At 41.0% G+C, this 20,360-nt stretch overlaps 1 protein-coding gene across 1 annotated transcript in view; it reads right to left on the bottom strand.

The window, feature by feature from the left end:
* Positions 1 to 6,381: 6,381 nt before the first annotated feature.
* RELN (reelin) overlaps positions 6,382 to 20,360 on the bottom strand; it is a 284,110-nt gene continuing 270,131 nt past the window's right edge. The window contains 3 exon segments of the mRNA XM_044423494.1: positions 6,382 to 7,489; positions 13,195 to 13,200; positions 19,473 to 19,571. Coding sequence (XP_044279429.1) covers positions 7,393 to 7,489; positions 13,195 to 13,200; positions 19,473 to 19,571 — 202 coding nt within the window. The 3' untranslated portion in view covers positions 6,382 to 7,392.

Below are 20,360 nucleotides of genomic sequence, written 5' to 3' on the forward strand. Positions count from 1 at the left end.
GGGTTGCCGGTTTTTGGTTTCTTACATTGCGAGCTACGTTACAGAAGCTGCTGGGAATGGTAGTTCCTTCTTCATTTCAGAGCCATGACTCCAGAAGAACGCAACACTACAAGCCCCGGCATGCAACAGGGCACCAGTCTCGTGCGCGCTTCCATCCGAAAAGGATGTTCCTGATAACATGAGCCGGAGATTTGAGAAACCGGCGGCTGGCTGCTGATCTGGCTGTTCTGAGTGCTGGGTGTAGGCCTAAGCTAAAATGCAGGCAATTCTCTTAGTTCGCGGGAGCCATAAATCTTTCACTCTGAAACCCTCTGCCTACTTACTTGGGAAAGAGCCCCACTTACCTCAATGGGACTGCCTTCTGAGTGGACATGGATTGTATTGCTCAGCGCGATTCAGTACATACTTGCTCAAGAGTAAATTCCTTCGTAGTCATTGGGGCTTATACTCCTATGTAAGTGTGCTATGTTTGATTTTTTTAAAGTGGGGAGGGAAGCCAGCAATGATAATACTAATCAAAAACCAAAACGATCTGGCTTCTGCCATCAGCCAGGGAAGTTCCACTCATTGCTTTTTAGAAATGACACTAAGCCAAGGGGGAGGCCAGCCTTGCCCATCCATACTCCAGAGAAGAAACAGCCGCTGGAGCCTGCTTTCTCTCTCCTCCCACAAAGAACACCTTGGCCCAACTGACAGCTGTCTGGGGTGAGAGTAGGAAGAGCTGGTTCCATCCATTGGCTTGAGAAACAACACCAGCAAAGGAAGATCAACTTGGCCCAATGTGCATTGAAGCTATGGCTTAGAACTCACCTTTTTGTTCAGATTTGAAAAGAACACTCTCCCCCTTTCCCCTCTATTCTCCTTCCCTAGTCTGCTTTATATTTTTTTAAAATAATCTGGAAGGCAGAGCCCTGCTCCTTGTTTTGCACTGATGTGAGCCCCTTTGGGAGACAATATTGTCTGAAGAGTGGAACGAAAATGAAGAAATAAATAGAATTAGTGGGTGTCAGGATTATACTGTAAAAAATTAAATGTCCTGAGATATACTGGCTCAATTGGTAAGACGAACAGCATGTTGATACCAAATTAAGCCTCGATTCTGTTCTTTGGGGTTTACTCCCAGATAAATGTGAATGGGATTGCAGCTTAAAAATATAGCACAAATATCAGCAAGCAGCAAATATATGCTTCTGTTTAAGAATGTCTGACATAATTAAACTGGAATATAATAGAGTATTTAATGGTGATGCTTTCTTTGCAATGTTAGTCCAAAGCTGGCTTCAGCAGAGAAGGTATATTTCAGGAATGCTTTTAGTCAGCTTCTTCAAAGGGTAATGCTAGGGTGCTGTGGCAGCCATTTCCCACCCAGGTAGCTTTGGATCAGAGTTTCCTCATCAGTGAGGTTAGCATGGCCATCTTGGTTTGGGAAAAGGCCTAGCCACTCCATATTGAAGAATGTGGTGGACATGCAAAATGTCCTGTGTAAAATGGGACAAGGCCCTGGCCCAGGTTTTTGTAATAACACAAAGCCTCCATGGTGATGCCATTTATGGCTAGGGTGAATATTTGTCAGATTCCAAGCAGCCCATCTAATGCAGATGGGAATGGGAACTACAGTCAGTAATATGGGGGTATAGCAAAGGTGGCAATGGGTCTCCAATGGAACATTTGGCTTTGTGCTAAGTTTTTATTGAATTAAGCTCTTGTATTGCTTTATTCAATTTTAATAATGCCTGCAAACTGTTTTGAGTGTCATATTTTTGGTAGAAAGGTGGGGTGCAAATCATATAAGTAAGGGTGGAATGATCTCAACTCTATTTTGTTGTTTTGCCCATGGGAGGTAAGTGGCATCAGCTCTCCAGCACAAAATCTTGACTCTGAGTAAGAAAACTTAGCATAGGATGCTTAGTTGTCAGCAGTTTCTCATGCACCTCTGTGATTTCAAAAGGAACAAATAATGCACATATTGCTTGGTTCATCCATGCATACACTTTTGGATCTTTTAGCATTAAAGTGGAGGAAATGCTTAATTTTGCAGATTTACTTAGGTGATTTTTGTCCTGGTGTGGGAAAGTATGCAGCCCTTGGCACTTTTCTCTGGGCTTTAGACACGCTTCTCCTCATGTAAAAAGCAAGCTGCAGAGAAGTTAATCCTCAGATAAGACAGGCAGAACCCTCACTTTCCTGTGAGGCATGTCTGAGTATTGCATCATGACGGTACCATCTACCAGTCTGCACTTCTCAGTGCACAACTCTCAGGAAATTGCGTCTGGACCAGCATCTGAGGGAGGAGGGTGCCAGCAGCTCACTTAGGGCAGGAACACTGTGATGGAGAAAAGAAAACGTGTGGCTTGGGTATTTTTTCTTTAGCTTCCTGGGGAGGCTTCTTTCTCATGGCGATTCAGTAATAACGTCCCAATCCTTTTTGCTGTGACAGAATTCTAGATTTCTGGATGGGTTTGCAATTCAGTCTCTGGAATAGAGAGAGGACCCAGGCAGTTGACACAATTATTCCTGAGCATGTGTAGTTGAGCTGGTACATCCCAGAGCTGAGAGTGATGAAATAAATTAGGTGACAGCTTGAGTGCCAATACGGAAAAGCTCCGAGTGGGTGAAGTCAGGCCCTGGTATGTACTTAGAGGCAAGTATTCATAGGGGCAGTGGGGACAGTAAAGAAACAATATCTCACTGCTTTTGATAGGTCCAAGATGATCTTAAAGACATCTTAGAGTCATCTAAGGCGCACTAGAATATATTTGCTAGGCACTTCCAGGATAAAATCTATGCTGCCACCCTGGGCTTAGACACCAATTTTATGGCAGTTGAATCATGTAAGTTTCCCAGAGCACAGCCTGGTTCATTTTTAGTGGGTGAGAGTATTTTAGTGGGAATATATTTGCTAGGCACTTCCAGGGTAAAATCTATGCTGCCACCACCACCCTGGACTTAGACACCAATTTTATAGCAGTTGAATCATATAAGATTCTCAGAGCACAGCCTGGTTCATTTTTAGTGGGTAAGTTTCAGTTGGTACAGCCTGAAGGTGCTGACAATGTGCTTGGACAGGTTTGTGCAACCACACCTGTATTAGATCCCTACCCGTTGGCTTATAAAAGTTTGCAGGGAGGGCTGCTGGGCCTGGGAGAAGTGGCCACCTTAACCCTACTAGTATTAACTCTCTTTAGACATGGAAGATTCTAATAACTTAAGGTAGAAGTGAATGTTCTCTTCCTTGGCCAAGTCTCAGGTGCTGGCAAAGCAACTCCAAGCACTCTTGGATGGGACCATTTATCTGAATCAATTTCTGTTGGAGTTCAGGCTGGGTTTCAGCATGGAAACAGCTTTGGACACATGGGAGAGAAACACAGGGGGTGTGACCTTGTTGATACTCCTGGATCACTCAGTGGCTTTTGATGCCCTCAGCTATGGTATCCTTTTAGGGCAGTTGTCTGAGGTGGGAGTGGAGGGTACTGCATTGCAGTGGTTCCACTCTTGCATGGGTGATCAGCTCCAGAGGTGGAGCTTGGGGAATATTTTATTTATTTATTTAAAACGTTTTTATTCCGCCCCCATCGCAACAAAGCCTTGGGGCGGCTCACAACAAAAACAAAATACATAAATATAACAATTATACAAGTAAAAATATTAAAACCCAGTGCATCTCGGCTTAAAAGATTTAAAATCCTATAAATACAAATAAATTAACAATTAAAATGAGTTTTAAATAAAAAGGTCTTAGCCTGGTGCCGAAAAACAAATAACGACGGCGCCAGGCGGACCTCTCTGGGGAGCGCATTCCATAGATGGGGCGCCACCGCAGAGAAAGCCCTCCTCCGGGTACTCACCCTCCTAATATCATTCACAGAGGGTTCCCGGAGAAGGGCATCTGTTGCTGATCTCAAGGGGCAGGAGAGCATATATGGACGCAAGCGTTCCTTTAGATACCCAGGTCCCAAGCTGTTGAGGGCTTTATAGGTCATCACCAACACCTTGAATTGGGCCCGGACTTCAATGGGGAGCCAGTGAAGCTGACGGAGAACTGGAGTCATGTGAACATAACATCCAGTCCCCGTCAGCAGCCTGGCAGCTCTATTCTGCACCAACTGAAGTATCCGGACCGTCTTCAAAGGTAGCCCCACGTAGAGCGCGTTACAGAAATCTAATCAGGAAGTTACCAACGCGTGTGTCACTGTTGCCAGGCAGTCGTTCTCCAGGAAGGGACACAGCTGATGGATCAGCCGAAGCTGAAGGAAGGCAGTCCTCACCACTGCCATCACCTGAGCTTCTAGAGACAGCTCAGGGTCGAGGAGCACTCCTAAGCTGAGAACCCTGTCCCTCAGAGGGAGTGCAACCCCATTTAGGACAAGGCCCAAGTCCCCCATCCCAAGGCCCGAACCACCCACCAACAGGACCTCCGTCTTGTCTGGATTGAGCTTCAGTTTATTGGTCCTTATCCAGCCCATTACCTTGGCCAGGCACCAGTTTAGCACAGCCACTGCCTCACCTGGATTGGTGGAAAACGAGAGGTAGAGCTGGGTATCATCAACGTACTGATGATTCCGCAGCCCACACCTCCTGATGACCTCTCCCAGCAGTTTCATGTAGTCGTTAAACAGCAAAGGGGACAAAATGGATCCCTGCGGTACTCCATGGCATAGCTGCCATGGCGCAGAGCCGTAGCCCCCAGCACCACTTTCTGAAATCGGCCGTTGAGATAGGAGCGGAACCACCACCACGTGGTGCCTCCAACTCCCAATCCCACTAGCCTATTCAGAAGGATGCAGAATATGGCTTTGTCCCATGCATTCTTATTCTAGAATTCTTGTTCTCCATGCTGTTCAGCATCTTCATGAAACCACTGAGTGGAGGTCATCAGCATCCTGATGGCAGACAGTTCAATTCTCCTTTTCGTCTGTAGGTGAGGCGAAAAACTAATGCCTGGCTGCAAGAATGGATTAAATAAAAGCTAACAAATGGCAGCTCAGTCCAGACAAGGCTGAGGTGCTGTTGGCAGGTGATTTCTCTGCCTGGGTAACAGGTGTTCAAGCTATTATGCACTTTTATTGAAGAAGCAGTTTCATAAATTCTGGGGGAAGTCTTCCTTGAGCCATCTTTGTCACTTAAGGCTCAGGTGTCCTCAGTGGATACAAGTGCCTTCTACTAGCTTCAACTGCTGTCCCAGCTATGACCCTATCTAGCCTGGTTTCAGTAATCCCTGTTCTGGTAAACTTGGATCTCTAGGAGGATTATTTAAGCTGCCTTGGGCCCCTTAAAAGGAAAAGGCAGCATATAAATGAAAATAGCGAGACTATTACAGTGCACACCGTGTGGGGCTACCTTTGAAGACTGTTCAAAATGCAAACTGTGGTAAACTATGGCCTGACCATAGAACACCTCTTCTGACTCACTTGCATTTGTTCCCTGTATGCTTCCAAGCCCAATTCAAGATGCTTGCTGGGCCTTAAAAAGTCTTACCAAGTGTGGGACTGCAATACTTAATGGACTGCCTTTCTCAGCTACAATTTACCTGGACATATCATCTGTGGCCTTCCTTTGAATACCATCTCTACGGGAAGCTCAGTTGGTAGCAACAAGGTTGTTGTTGTGTGCTGCCAAGTCATTCCTGACTTATGCAACCCTACGAATGGAAAGTGCTCTAAAATGTGCTATTCATGACATCCCTGCTTAACTATTCTAAATTTAAGAGTGTGACTTCCTGTGTAGAGTCAATCCATTGCATATTTGGTCTTCCTCCTCCTCCTCTTCTGTATTTGACTTTATTTAGCATGTTTGTCTTCACTGAGTCTTGCCTTCTTATGATGTAGGGGACAAGGAGGAGGAGGACCTCTTCAGCAATAGCTGCAAAGTGATGCAATTATTTCCCAACTGAGGCTTGCCTGGCACCAGCTGTACTATCTTTTATGCCAGGCTAAGGCTGTCTTCCATGCTGAGAAATATAAATAGTATTTGAGGACAGGATGGGTATTGTCAGCTGTTTTTAGCAGGCCAGGCTATATGAACTTGACTGTTCAAATTGCTAAAATTCTTTTCCTCTACTGAAATTTTATTAGGTCTTTACTGTGTATGGTATGGTATGCTATGGTATTGTATTGGCTCAGTTTACAAGATGAACAGCACAATTCCAAATTAGACCTCAATTCTTCTCTTCGGGGCTTACTCTTACATAAATGTGCATGGGATTGCAACATAAAACTGAGACAAATATCATTCAGGAGAAAATGTGTGTTTCATGCAATAATGTATTGTATTGTATTGATCGTTGTACACTACCTGGAAAACTTTGGTTATTTTGTAGTATGGAATTAAAATTAATAATACGAAATTAAAAATAGCCACATAGATCATTTGTTGACATCATCTTTATTGAAGCATGGGATTTTAGCTCAATTCACTTGAAGAGTGAAACTTTTTTTAAAATTCATGATAAGACAGTTTAGCGCTGTAGGGTCATTATTACGTTGCTGGTGTAGGTACAACAGTATCAGAAGATACAAATGTGACCCTCAATAGAAACAAACCACAAATAAACACGAAGAAACATTCACTGTTTTACAAATCACTCCATTACTACAGAGACCAAATGGCAGTTACTGTGAGTAATATTCACGAGAATTGTTTTACTTTTGGACAAGGAACAGTAGCTTCTCTTTGGAAGGGGAGAAATTTTATCCACAGCTGCTTAGTAGAAAAGGTTTAAATGTCAAGCATTTTTCTTGCGCACAAAACAACAGTAACCAACAGGCATATCAAAGAGTAAGACTGAGCGACATGAATGTCTTGGTCAATGACTTCTGCAGTTTCCTTTTCGATTAGGCATCTGTGTCCCTTACACATAGCATCAGACCAAAAATCAGCAGCAATTGTTATAACAAGTCAATCCAGTGCCAACATGTCAAGTTGTTGAAGAGAATAAAAAGAGGACAATGATAATTTAATCATATAAAATATGATACAGAGCAGAAATACAGTGCATTTAAATACCTATGTGACAAAGAATGTTAAATACTGTACTTAACTGTCATTTCTGACCAAAAATATGGAAAGTCCTTTGTGCTTAAATGTAATATATGCTTGTTTTTCCTGTTAATAACAAAGCCAGTTGCTTACTTCCAAAACTGCCACTGTAACTGGTATTACAACAGATCACAATTTTTCACAGACACATCAACATTAAAAACATTTACTTATGAGAAAATAAGTCACTTCTCCTTAGATCACAGTGCGAAAAAGTGGTGTAACACTCTGTCCTGATGGAGGCTCTCAAGATATTCATCCAGAAAAAAGTCCTGATAAACCAAACTGCAGTGCTAGATTGAAAAGAATGGAAAGCGACACATCACAGATCGGGAAGGGAAAGAAATGTCTTGTTCTTCATGGGTATCGCCTAAGTGACCTTCGTCTTCTGTTGTAGAAATGCCTGAGCCCATGTTGTCGTGAAAAATTCATCATGTAATTTTGTTTGCGAGTGCTGTTCAATGGAAAGAGGATGGAAGAAAAGAACTTAAAGTCCTTTTGCATATATTTCGGAAAGATATCCCAAAGCACAAAAGTTGTAGATTCCATTCTCCGTATACATATTGCTTTAAATGCTCATTTGCATCCCCATCAATTTATATAAAACTCTTCCTTAATCTGCATTAGCATTTTCCATTGCTGTTGCCACTCATGATGTGTATCCAGCCAGAGCAATCTGGCTTGCCTCACTTTCCATAGACATCAACCAAACTTAAGCATTTTACTGTGTGCTTAAGTGCAGCTTATTGATTTCCGTGAGACAGACATACATATTTTGGATTGTGCCCTGTGTGTGTAATGCAGACAGTAACCAACCTTGCTCTGTTTTTATTGTCATTCAGTTCAGGAAGTGAGCAAGAGCTTTATGTAAATTAAACATTGTCACCTGGTTAGACTCTAGCTTTCTAATGGTGATAGGTAAACAGATGCACAGAAGTTGAAATACACTGGAGTTCCTAAAGTGAGAATTAGAAATTGGGAAAATAAAACACACTCCAATTACTGGAATTCTAACCACCTCATAGAGAAAGAACATATCCAAGCAGAAAATGACTGCCCTTCCTTTGTGCTAAACTAATAACCCTTGGTTGACTTCCGCAAAACGTAATTGATTTGTTTAATGAGTTTCAATTTCACAGCCTTTTCCCATGCAGTTACTCTGTTTACAGTTCAAACTCATCTTGAAGTACTCTGACATTGGGACCACTAATATATCTAAAAGTTGTATTGTGTTCCTGCCAGCAGAATGGAAGTGCAGGAGAAGCAGGGCTGGTTATTTTTTTTAAAAAATGAAATTAATATGCCCTCTATTGCAAGTAGTGGGAGGGAGAGTCTTTATCCAGTTTCAGGGTTTGTATAAAGTATCTTCTGTGTTGACAGTGTGATTGGGATTGTTTTGGATCCCAACCCACCCACACCATGCCCTCAGATCTTCCTTTCCCCATTCTCCATTATCAGAACTCTGATGTCAGAGGAATAAGTAATGCAGATGTTTCCATGGGGCAGGGCAGCGGGGATCCAAGGTCAGATTTTTTCTTCCAGGGCTGGAGTTCTGTCTTCAGCCTTGGAGGGGAAGATCAGTTCTATCCCGTGGCCATCATCTCAGGGATCGTTTATCTACTGTTAAGTAGATCCATTCTAAAAGCAGAGCTGGTGTTGCTCACAAAAACTGAAACATTCCCACATTGCTGGTATGCTATTTCTATTTGTTCATTTGTTTAGTAATTCTACTGCAAAGGGACAATTCTGTTGGACAGATGCAAACTTAACAGGTATTGCTGATAGATGATGGCATTACATGTGTGCAAGTTAGTTTCCTGGCCTGGTCATGCATCCTTTTGTCCTCTAGATGGTATACAGACACTTCCACATTACTTTTTCCCAAATGAATGGCTGACATTCTGTTTGGAAATGAATGGGGCTGAAGTCTGGCACTTGGGCAAAGCCTGCTTCTGTCTTGACAACACATTCACTTGTGAAAGGTAGTCATATTTCAGCACCATTCCTCAGTATGTTCCTGAATACATCCTCTGTGTTTCCAGGCAAGGCTTTTACATGGCCACCACTGTGCCTCATTTAGAGAATTGATGGGGAGTCCAGAGTGGTATTTCCCACTCATAACCTCCCATTTATTCCCACCACTTCTTTTTTTCTTACTGCAGAAAATCTGTTAAGGAAAAGATGGCAGAATTGCTGCACATGCCTTCTGATCTGTAGCACTACGAAACCTATGCCTGGAAGTCCCCTATTACTTAATGCTGAAGGTAAGGCAGTCATACCTGACTATAGACAGTGATGACAGCCATTACTAATTAGCGGAGAATATAGTATTACTCTCAGAACACTGTAAGGGTGAGGATCCCTCTTGTAGAATAACTCTTTCTCCACTGAAGGAATTAGAAGGGATCTCTTCAAAAATACAGTGAAATCTCCAGGTGGTCCATTATGAACCACAGGCCTTCCTTTCTACATATCAATTTTAGCTGCCATTAGTGGATATTATTTTGTAAAAATAACTTTTCTGCCATCAACATATCTGAAGTGCAAATTGTTCCTAGTGGATACATGGAATATGTAGATCAGGTGATCAGTGTTACAGTCAGCAGCAATTGCAATATTGTAATAATATTTTATCCTGGTCACCACTAGAAAAATACAGGAAAATTTGGAATATATACTCCCCATACCATTTGGGGTTTCCCCTCAAATTAACAGTGTTAGATTATGAATTGCTTTCTTTTAGAATTTAAGACAAGGTGTTAGATATTGCTACCCGATCTTTAGTTCCTCCAATTTCTAAAAACTACATTGCTATAGAAAAGCTGGTTAGTTCCCAGTGTTGTTAAATATCTGGGAATAGTAAAGCCATGGAGACAATGTTTTTAATGCTCTCAGCCAGCATAGTTATGTCTCCCATTTCTTATTAAAATTACTGCACTGATGCAACTTTTACTGATAGACCTTCAGGCATACTCAAAGGCATGCACAGTTTTCCAACATGTGAGTAAACTCATATAATAAGGAAGAAAATGTGCATTTTGGCAATCTGGGCTTTGTTCTTAAGGATCCTGTGTTTCCAGGTTTGTTCTAGCTAGATGAGGCAAATGGCAATTAATGAAGTTCTAACTTAAAACTCACACATGAAACAAACACTGTTAAGTTATCTTGCCATTGTCACCAGATGTGATAGAAGAGCATGTGTTTCTTTTTCCTTTTTAAATAACACTGAGTCTTGGGTATATAGAATTCACCCCTGTCATTTTTTACAAAATTTTCAATTAGACCTCACTACAAGGGAATGCTGCCTCAGCTATACAATCATTTACTCCATTAGAATTAGCCTTTCTACCTGATTGAAACACAGTAGCTTGGTTTGTATGGTTCAGGCGTAGGATTGACACTACCACTAGAGAGCACTCTTCAAAATGAGCAGAAAAATGAGCTGCTCATTAATGGCTCTTATTCACTACAGTGAATAAAAGGCATTCTTCAAATAATAGGTAAAGACTGCTTCAGGGGCTGCCCTTCAGCCTTTGAACTGCAAGGACTACAGGCAGAGTGGGAGAACATGGAGAAACTCTTTGACTCCCCATTTTTCCTGTCCTACAAATCATCTAGACACAGCTGACTTCAACCACCCCAACAGAGGCACATCATTCAAGGAGGGAAGGCAGGAGCATGGCCAAGATACAGTGCACCCTTGCAGATGAGTGTTCTCCCTCCCCGCTGGAATGCCCTCTTGGTTGCTGTTACAACCTTGGAGACACAGCTGATGTGGTTCAGCACCAACTGTGATGGCAGGAAGGCAGATCTGGGTGTGAATCTCCAGCTCTGATGTCTGAGCAATTTGTCCAGCCTCAGGAATCTGAGCAGTCCTATGGCTCACCTGCATCACGTGCCCCAGACAAGGTAATGCAGTCCAGACAAGAGTAATGGATTGCTTAGATCCTCAGTGATGTATGTATGTGTTTACTGCCCCTACCAAGCAAAAAGGCTCATGCCCTAACTGGGTGACAGCTAATGCCTAAAAACTGCATGGGCATCTTTCTTCTTGAAACCAAAGAAAGGCAGTCCTCACTTCCATATCTTCATGCATGTAGACTGCATTCCCTAACTGAAATAACTTGTGACCCCAATGCATGTAGGGCCTCTGTATGTACATCAGAGAACACATTTATTATGCTTTCATCCTGTTCTTCCTTTGGAAAGCTCAGGAGCATTATATGTAACACCTAAGCATTCCTCAGGCTGAGACCTCATTAGATGTAACCTTAAAGCAGCAGCATGTAGTCTCCAAATATTCACTGGGCCCTATACATTTTAATTACTTATAAAGTGCTTATTTAACCCAAGTATACTGAAAGCAGTAAAATAGCATTTTGCAAAGGGTAGCTAACCTGCAACTAACTTTGGAATAAACTCAGGGACCCCAGGTGTGTACAACATGCATCATTTATATGTGGACATGCCAGTTTCCTCTACAGAAAGGCGTTATAAGAAGAAATATTGTTTAAACAATATTTTAAGAATTGTTAATATTATTTATTGGTTTTAAAATTTTTATAGCCAGGGTGAATCCAGATTTTATATGTATCTATCTATATGAGTATTTATTACGTTGGAAGCCTTCCCGAGGCTTATGAAAATGGGACGGCATACAAAAATTCCAAATAAACAAACAAACAAATAAATAAATAAGAACAGTGCCTGATCATCACAATATAGAAGCATGGCATTGTTACTCCAATAACAATGATTTTATTAAGAAGACTGAGAACTCTATATACCTGTGGTGGTTTCTAGTGGGTCAGTATCTAAATAAATATTGCTATATTTATGAAATGGAAACATGCGGTGTTACATCCTTTCAGGTATAGAAACGTATTTTCATCTGAATGAAATTCAGCCATGGAATAGGCTGCTATAGAACAACTTTCTTCAAAGGAACCTCTGAACTAAAAATAGGTTCAGTTCCACCCATTGCTTTGGCAGGTGAGACTCCCTGCCACAGTGCTTGCCTGTCCAGGGCAGAAATCTCCAGAGTCTGGTCCAGCCACCAGCCAGAGTTTTCTATGGCATAGACTTGGTGACTGCAGCTCAGGCTTCTGGTCAGATATTGCTGTAACTACAGTCTGGTACACCTAGCTGGCAAATAAACATTTGCAACTTACATTGAGGCAGTTCCGTGTCTCCCCCACTCTGGCTGGGGTGGCAACCCTAGTTCCAGCGGAGAGGCCAGTGCCCCCTGAGCGCATGCTCACTCTGTAGCATTGGACAGGGATTTGCACTAAGGACAGTATTCTGGGGATGGGAGTGTGAGATTCCTCGTTTCCTCTTCCCTCCTTATGCATGGGATGATCAGGCCACAGGGTTGGACTGCTGGTTCAACTCACTGCTAAACTGCTAGCTCTGCACCCTGGATGTCCATGTACTGGCACAGACATGTGCAGGAGGAAGTGCTGTGCACACAGCTGCTCATGCTCAGGTTTCCATACACATGGGGCTCTTGATTGTCTGGAAGTCAGCTTGTGGTGCCCCCAGGCAGGGTAGGGCAGGGCAAAAGGCATGTGTAACCCTGGGGGCAAGAGCTCAGCTCCATTCCCGTCACTGCACTGAGCCACCTTCACATGGAGAATGTGGGAAGGGGCCTTATGTGTTTTGCCCATGATCAGTATTCCGTCACAGACTATGGTTCCCAAGCAATGGAACATGAGCTTCCAATTATTTCACCGTAAGTAATTGACTTATTATTTCACCGTAAGTAATTGACTTATTATTTATTGTCTGTATGAATTATAGTTGGACTACAGCAGCTCAGTTCATCTCTGATTACTTTCTATGCTCTCATGGGAGTGTTAGAAATTGTATGAATGCCTGTTTGCTTTTGAACATTTATGAAAATTTAAATTAGGGATGCATTCAACAACACTCTTGAGTCCATATTGCAAATTTGATTATTTGCAACTGTCTAGAGCACTAACAGCCCATAATGCTAGGATTGTGCCTTTCAAGGGATATATTAGTTCATGCTTTCATGTTTGAAGGTACAACTAAACCAGAACAATGTCAACTTCAAATCATGATTGTCAGCATTGACTGAATGAACTGATAACTGAAAATATAGAATGGTTGTACTATTGCAGTAGTGCAATTACTTACCTTACTCTAGTGTAAAACCAATGACAGCAAATAATGAAATACAACACAAATTAGAAAATGTATTTCAATGCATGCAGCACTGTGATTAGTCATAAAAGCTTGATGAGGTTTAGAGGCAATATAGGATTTTTCATCTCTTTCAAAAATAAAAATTGAACAAATTACTCACTGATTTTAAAAAGTTTGTTTCATCATTCAAATATTTTTACAAGCATAGATAGTTCTTGAAATGCAGCCTACATCACACTAGAAGTTGGCACAATGAGCTTTTCTACACAAGGCATTTATCAGGCACTCCTCATTCCTTAACTCATGGTTATTTATGGCTTCTTTAGATAACATCATGACCCTCTAAGTTTTACTTTTGTTTTTAAAGAGCACTTTCAGTAAGTTCTCTCTCTCTCTCTCTGTATGTTTTAAGCAGGGAAAAGTGTTATTTCTGAAAGTGAAACAAAGTACAAATTTGTGTATTTGTGCTATCCCCTATACCACAATGCCACCTAGAGGTTACATAGTAGAAAGGAAGGAAGGAAAATACTTTTTGGTAGTGTTTGAATCTCAGTTCTGCAACAACAGAGTACATTGGATTAACATTCTCGTGTAGAAAAGCCCAGTCTTGCAATCTTTTAACAGTTTTTCTCCTATGCTAGAGCAGGTATAATCTTTCCTATACATATAAAAATAGCTTAGAACTAGGAGGTGATGCAAAGGAAAATGGTTGTTGAAATGAATGCACATTGCTAGAAGATACTTTAAAATTAATTCTATTTTGAGAAAGAAAAAGCAGAATTATTTGCAGCCAAATCTTTGAAACTCATTTGTGCCAAAATATGAAATCATTTCAGTCACAAAAAGCATGATGGTGATGGTTATGGAAGGGCTACTAGTACGTCCAAAGCCCAAGTTCGTAATGTTGTGGGTTTCAGTGTTAGGCTTTCTTATAAGATTAATACTGTAAAAAGAATTCTGAGGCTCCTCACAACTTCACGTGCTATCACCATTTGGATGAGAGTCACAAATACACAAGGAACGGGGGACCTGGCTCATCCTTTTTTTTGATGAAAACGTAATTTGACAAGAGACTAACACTTTTCAGAACACTTATGAGGGGTTGCCCTGTTCACAAAGTGTACACACAGAAAAGAGTATGTGATTCCACTGTGCAGTAGGCCATGAGTTTTTGTTAGGGAAGAACTGACATACACTGGAAATACAAAGTTTGCTCTAGGCTTTCTGGGAATGCAAAAAGAGAAAACAATTTCCTGGAAAAAGCAGAAATAACTTTATCCTAAAACAACTACCCACACACATCCAAGTGATTGATTTATCTTAGAAAATCTTTTCAACTAAAGAGTTTGCCATCAAAATGCACTAAAAACTTTCTGGTAACTCTATATGCTTTTATTTTCATAATGAATTCAACAATTATCTGGCAAATTTACTTAAACACAACTAAGTATGGAATTAATTATACTGTGACCAGCCAGATTTCCTAGACCTTTATTGCAGAAACTGGAGTATATTATTGATGGAACCATGTTTTTGCCTTCCTTTGCTTAAGTTTTTTCAATGAATTTTGGGAGTGAAAACGCTTCCCATGTTATAACAAACAGAGCTAAATTCTATTTTTATAATTAAATTAATGTTATATACAGCATAACATAAAATATACAATAATTTGGCAAATGGGTCAGGAAAAGATTTATTTTAAATATTTCCAGATTGGATGTAGTTTGTTCTTGAGGACAGAGAAAGGTCAGTCCATTGCTTTAACTCAGGGCCCATGCAGAAACAGGCAGAACGCTTTGCTGAGGGCAAGAAGCCCAAAATGGCAGCTAAGTTACTTTAGACCGTGGTCATAATTATCTTCTGTAGTGCTCCATTAGGTGACCATGTGTATCGAATTATGAGTAGATCACCTCTTCTCCCTGCTCCATTCTGTGACTTACAACTGCATCTACATCCCTGATATATTAGAACTAGCATAAAACCTGTTTGTCAACCCTGATTAAAGGGAAAGGAAATACTTGAAGCACATGGAATTATGCCTTTGAATGTCACTTAAGCTTCAGTGCCATCGTGATTTCAAGAATAAAAAGGAGTTTAGTTCTGCTGCCTTGATGCTAAACACATTTACTTGGGCCTAAGCACTATTTTATTGTAGAAACAGGTAATATATATTTAAAATAAATGTGCTAAAATTTGTAACCATGAGTATGCCTGGTCAGTCACCCAAGACTGTAAAGTGATTTTAAACATAAGACGTTTGGATGCTGTGCTGACCAGCATCCGTCTCTGCGGACCCTGGGATGTCCAAGCCAGTTCTCATGCTGATGCCAGGCCAGTCTGCTGCTGCTCCCATCCTCTGCCAATCTCTGGGCGGATATTTGTGGGGCCCTGGAGCTCGGCACCATGGTCCAGCCCTAGCTGGCACAATTGCTGCAAGCTCATTTCTGTGACAAAAATGTGTAAGGTAAAGTCTAGATCGTGAATATTTATACCAACCTATTTCCCTGTATCAGTGCAGTCTTTTGCACTCATGTGTACATGTGATGTGCAAACTGAGGGATTGAATTGTACTCACCCATGTATGTCTGTCTGCACACAGGCTCCTCCATGTGATTGGGAACCTGAACTTGAATGAGCCTATTGCTTTCAGACAGAGGTCGGGGTAACTCACACCCCACTCTGCATGCTTAACATACATATCTCTATTCTTTGTTTCTGTCTAAAGGGAATAAGTGAACAGAGTCTCTAGATCTTGTAAGAGACTGGCTTTTCTTAGGGCCAATATGGAGCATTTCTAGAACTACAAAACAATATTGCAAATAGTCAGCGAGCAGCTGCCCCCACTCCCTTCCCCACCCTAATAATCTTGGAGATAATGCTAAAGCCTAACCTCAAGAACTACAAGTCCCAAAGTTCCTTAGCTCTTGCTGGCATTCTCTGTGCCAAGCCATATGGCATTTGATTGGAAGACCACCATATTGTTATGGTGCTTGCCACAACAATAAGGAATCATGAAAGCCAGTATACATCCCCTTTAAGATGCATATACCCTTTAATGTTGTCAGGGGACTCTATTTTTTGTGGCAGATGGATTATCTGACTGAGCTGTACTGATGCAGTCCAAATGTACACATCTGATTCAGGTTCTGAATGCGGAGATAAGCCCAAAGCTTGCTCCTGTGCACTCCTGCACACAGAACAGAAATCTGCTGGAACCATGTGTGAACTGGCCCTTGAAGTAAAAATATCAGTACAGTGACTAGATTCAAAGGAGAGCTGGACTCCCTTCAACAGATGTGCAGAATAAATTTTTGTGGATGTTAACTTCCATACAGAAATAAGGAAAAGCACACCAGCTTAAGTTCTTTCTTCTCTACATTTACTCTAAGTTCAGGAGTCCTCTGGTCACCCACTACAGGTCATCTGGCAGACATAGCTTGTTAATTATAGCATGTCCATTTGCCATAGCATGTTCAATTCCTTCTCAACACATGCTCACATAATGGAGCTTCCATTAATTCCCATGGCTGACTGCTCTGAAATCTAGTTAGCTCCTCAGGAAGTTCCTTTCCTCATCTCTTTCTTGCTGCTCCGGTGAATTAAGTTTTACTAGTGAGTTGCTATTTACAAGAGCTGAACATGGCTGTCATGGATAGGACATTTTGGAGGGCTTTCATTCATAGGGTCACCCTAAGTCAGAGACAACTTGACAGAACAAAACAAAAAGAGGGACTGCTACTTTTAGAGCCATCACTATTGGATGTGAGATTGTTCTCTTCTAAGAACAAGATCTTCTCAGTGTTGTTTGCAAGATTTGCCAGACCCACTCTGTTGAAAATTTCAGATGCTAGATTAAAAATATATCTCCTTCCCAGTTTTCTGTAGAAGCTGAGCTCACTAATCTATTTTTAATAGCAGCTGTTAGTCTGAATGTGAAAAATTATAGAAAAACCAAACAGGGCCCTGAAAGAAAACATTGTATGGTGTGGAAGCGATTCCTGAACCTATGGCTAAGGGGGTTGAAAAACATCAGAGTTGGTACCAAATACAGGTGTTTGCTTTAACTTGGGTCCTACTTCACCGCGAACCCTTTCAGAATGTTTGAACATTTCATTTGGCCCAGGAGAAGGTCTGAGGGGCAATTTCAGTAAACTGACATACTTTTTATATGTTTGTGTCTATTCTCTCATCTTTCTTTTCCAGAGCAATTCATTCCATTATCTTAATCTTTCTTAGACTGTCTGAAGGTATTTCCCTCCTTAGGTTTTCTGTTAAAGCTTTTTGTAATATGTACTGATTGAAAAAATAGTGATATGCTTTCTGATAGTTCTATTATTTTTGTAAGCTATTTTGATGGCCACTGCAACAGAAAAGTAGTATATAAATGAACGCTGATAAGAACTCATGGTACAAAATGTTCCTTTTTCTGCTTTAGACTAATGCTCCATTTCTTCCCTGTTCTTTACCTTCCATTTCTTTTTAAAGGTGCACATTTTGAAGGGGTAAGTTGGAATTTATTAAACTACTTCCAAACCTCATTTGAAAGAGAAGAAAACACTCTAGTATTTTCTTTTACTGAACATTCTTTATCCAGCAATCTACATCAGATGCACCAAGTAAGTCCAGAATAAAGTCCATCCCTCTTAACATTTAAAATTTGATGTTATGGAGGCAGAGCCCAGCAATGTGTGTAAAATAAATTGTGGTGAGGAGAGCCAAGCGTGAATAATTACTAAGTATTGGACAAAGCCTGTAATTTGTGGTAGCCATGGAGGCCATGCAAGCAGGTACCTTTGAGTGCATAAGAGAACAGTACTAATTGGAGATGAAGTAACTGGTTGTAATCTTCACTTTTTTAAATTAGGGCTGTTGATAGACCAAAGTGGGAGTTTGAAAGTAAATTTACTGTCTTCAAAACAAGTCAACAGTGGCACAATTTATATCTTAGTGCATGACTATACATTAGACATTTTGAGGTTATTTTAGTGAGTTAAACCATCCATTTAAACTCAGTGGCTTGGATCCTGATTTGTATGAGAAGAAGGAAATTGCAACAATGCTTTCCTGCCCCTCTGCCCCAGTGTAGTCCCCAGCATTCCCCTACCCAAAACTGCTTCTGGAGACCAGGAACCCCTCCAGAATGGCACGGGACACAGTGGGGTGGGGAGAATTAGCAAAAACTAGGTACAGGCATTTTGTATAAGCCAGGTGCTTCTGTCTACTTTTCTCCAATTCACCCCTTTCATTGCAATCCCTTGTGCCTCATCCCAGGACCTTCCTGGGAGGGGGCAGAGGAGAGAAAAGGTCAGGAAGTCTAGATCAGTGTTCCAACCCGTATAAAGTTAGTTGTGAGTACATCACATTGTTCTTCACGTGTCTTAAAACTGCAACTAACATGGAACATAGTCACAACTAATTTTGGTTGGATCAAGGCCATCACTATGTAATATAGAATTGTATTTACTGAGAAAAATACTTTGCCAATTTGTTTTTCTAATTAGTACTTCCAGCCCTAATTTAAATATGAAATCAACATTTAACAGCTAATAAAATTTTTGAAAATGTAACCTCTGCTTCAATTACTACCAGGCTGACTTTTTAAAAGTTTTCAATAAAATAACATTTGAACCTATCTATTGGGAAGGCACACCTCTCTCAGCCAACCACTGTAGCGATGCATCCCAGCCCGGCATGATAATAGAAATTCAGGAACTAAATTGTTAGAGAAAAAGTAGATCATCTTTATGTGATATAGTAAGCATAAACTGGTTAGCCAGAGGAAGAATCAATAGGGCAAAAACACTTCTATGTGGTAAAATCGTGGCGGTGGAATGAATAGTGTTCTGAATAGAAACCTGCTACAGTGAACCCTGATTCTGAACTGTATTTGGCTAACTGAAAAAAACAAGAAACAAAGGAAAAAGTGATGGCTGAAGTCAGCATTATTCTGTGTAAGAACCACACTAACTTACTACTTGGTATCATACTGCAAAGAACGCAAATCAGGTTTACATGCTGAACTGTCAAACACTTGAATCCTTTTAGGCATTAGGCACTGATGCACAAGTGCGCTAGAATTCAGAACCGTTTCAACTGATCTTTCCCCCATTCCTGTGCCTTGCAGCTGACCCTGGAGTGAAGCATTTCCCCACCCCCTTTTTAATTGAAGCAGTTCCTTACTAAACTGAACCTCTGAACTATGCTGGAGATTAACCAGGGCTTCCCAAGATGTGGAGGCGATGATGATATGAGATGATGCGGATACTCACTGGACAACTTCTACGTGGTCCAGAGCCCACTGATCATGGCCTGTACCATTGTAGCGGGGCTGCCACCAGCGAAGTAACACTCCCTTCACTCGTGCCTCCCTAAAGTGGCAAACAGAGGAACCATTTTAGAGAAGAGGAAAGAAAAGTACAGCATGCATTATGGGTTGTCCTTGAGGCGCTTCTTATAATTCCTCAAGCATAGACTGGAATCATGAACATACAGCCTGGATTTCATTAAACATTTAACTCTTGTGGTTTTATCTTTTTAATCTGTATATCACACACTATTCCAGAAGATGCAGACAAGCAAAGTTAAAATGTATCCAGTAATATATGCTAAACAAAAGCCAGATGCATTGTCTCAACTATTATAAGCTGCAAGGCAACTTCAAAATTTATCGAGGGATAACAATACTTTATTCAAAAATGTTTTGGATTTATGAAACTAGAATTTACAACAAAGCTTGGTAACCCTGTCCTATCATATAAATGGACTTCTAGCTGCTCTGGTGCAAAATGATGGTTTGGGACATTGGAGTTACTTTGCAAATGCTGTGATGGCACAGGATTCTCAGCTTTACAAGTGGCACAGGATTCTCAGTTTTACAAGTGGCATAGGATTCTCAGTCTTGCCAGAGATCAATGTTACTTTACAAAAGTGCAAACTTTTTGGCCTGATCAGTACTTGGATGAACTTTGGAACTACCCATAGCCACCTGGAGTTCCACAACTGAAGAAAGATAATAGATAGATAAATAAAATAAACCTCCTCCTCACTTTCTCAGCAATCCATTTCACTAGCTATTTCTCCCCACTTGATTTGAAAATTGCCTTAAAACCAGGTGAGAATAAAAATGGCTGAGGTGAGAGACTGCAGAAGAAAAGAAG

The sequence above is a fragment of the Varanus komodoensis genome, unplaced genomic scaffold (assembly GCF_004798865.1).
Source record: "Varanus komodoensis strain SLA01 unplaced genomic scaffold, ASM479886v1 scaffold13_3, whole genome shotgun sequence".
NCBI lineage: Eukaryota > Metazoa > Chordata > Lepidosauria > Squamata > Varanidae > Varanus > Varanus komodoensis.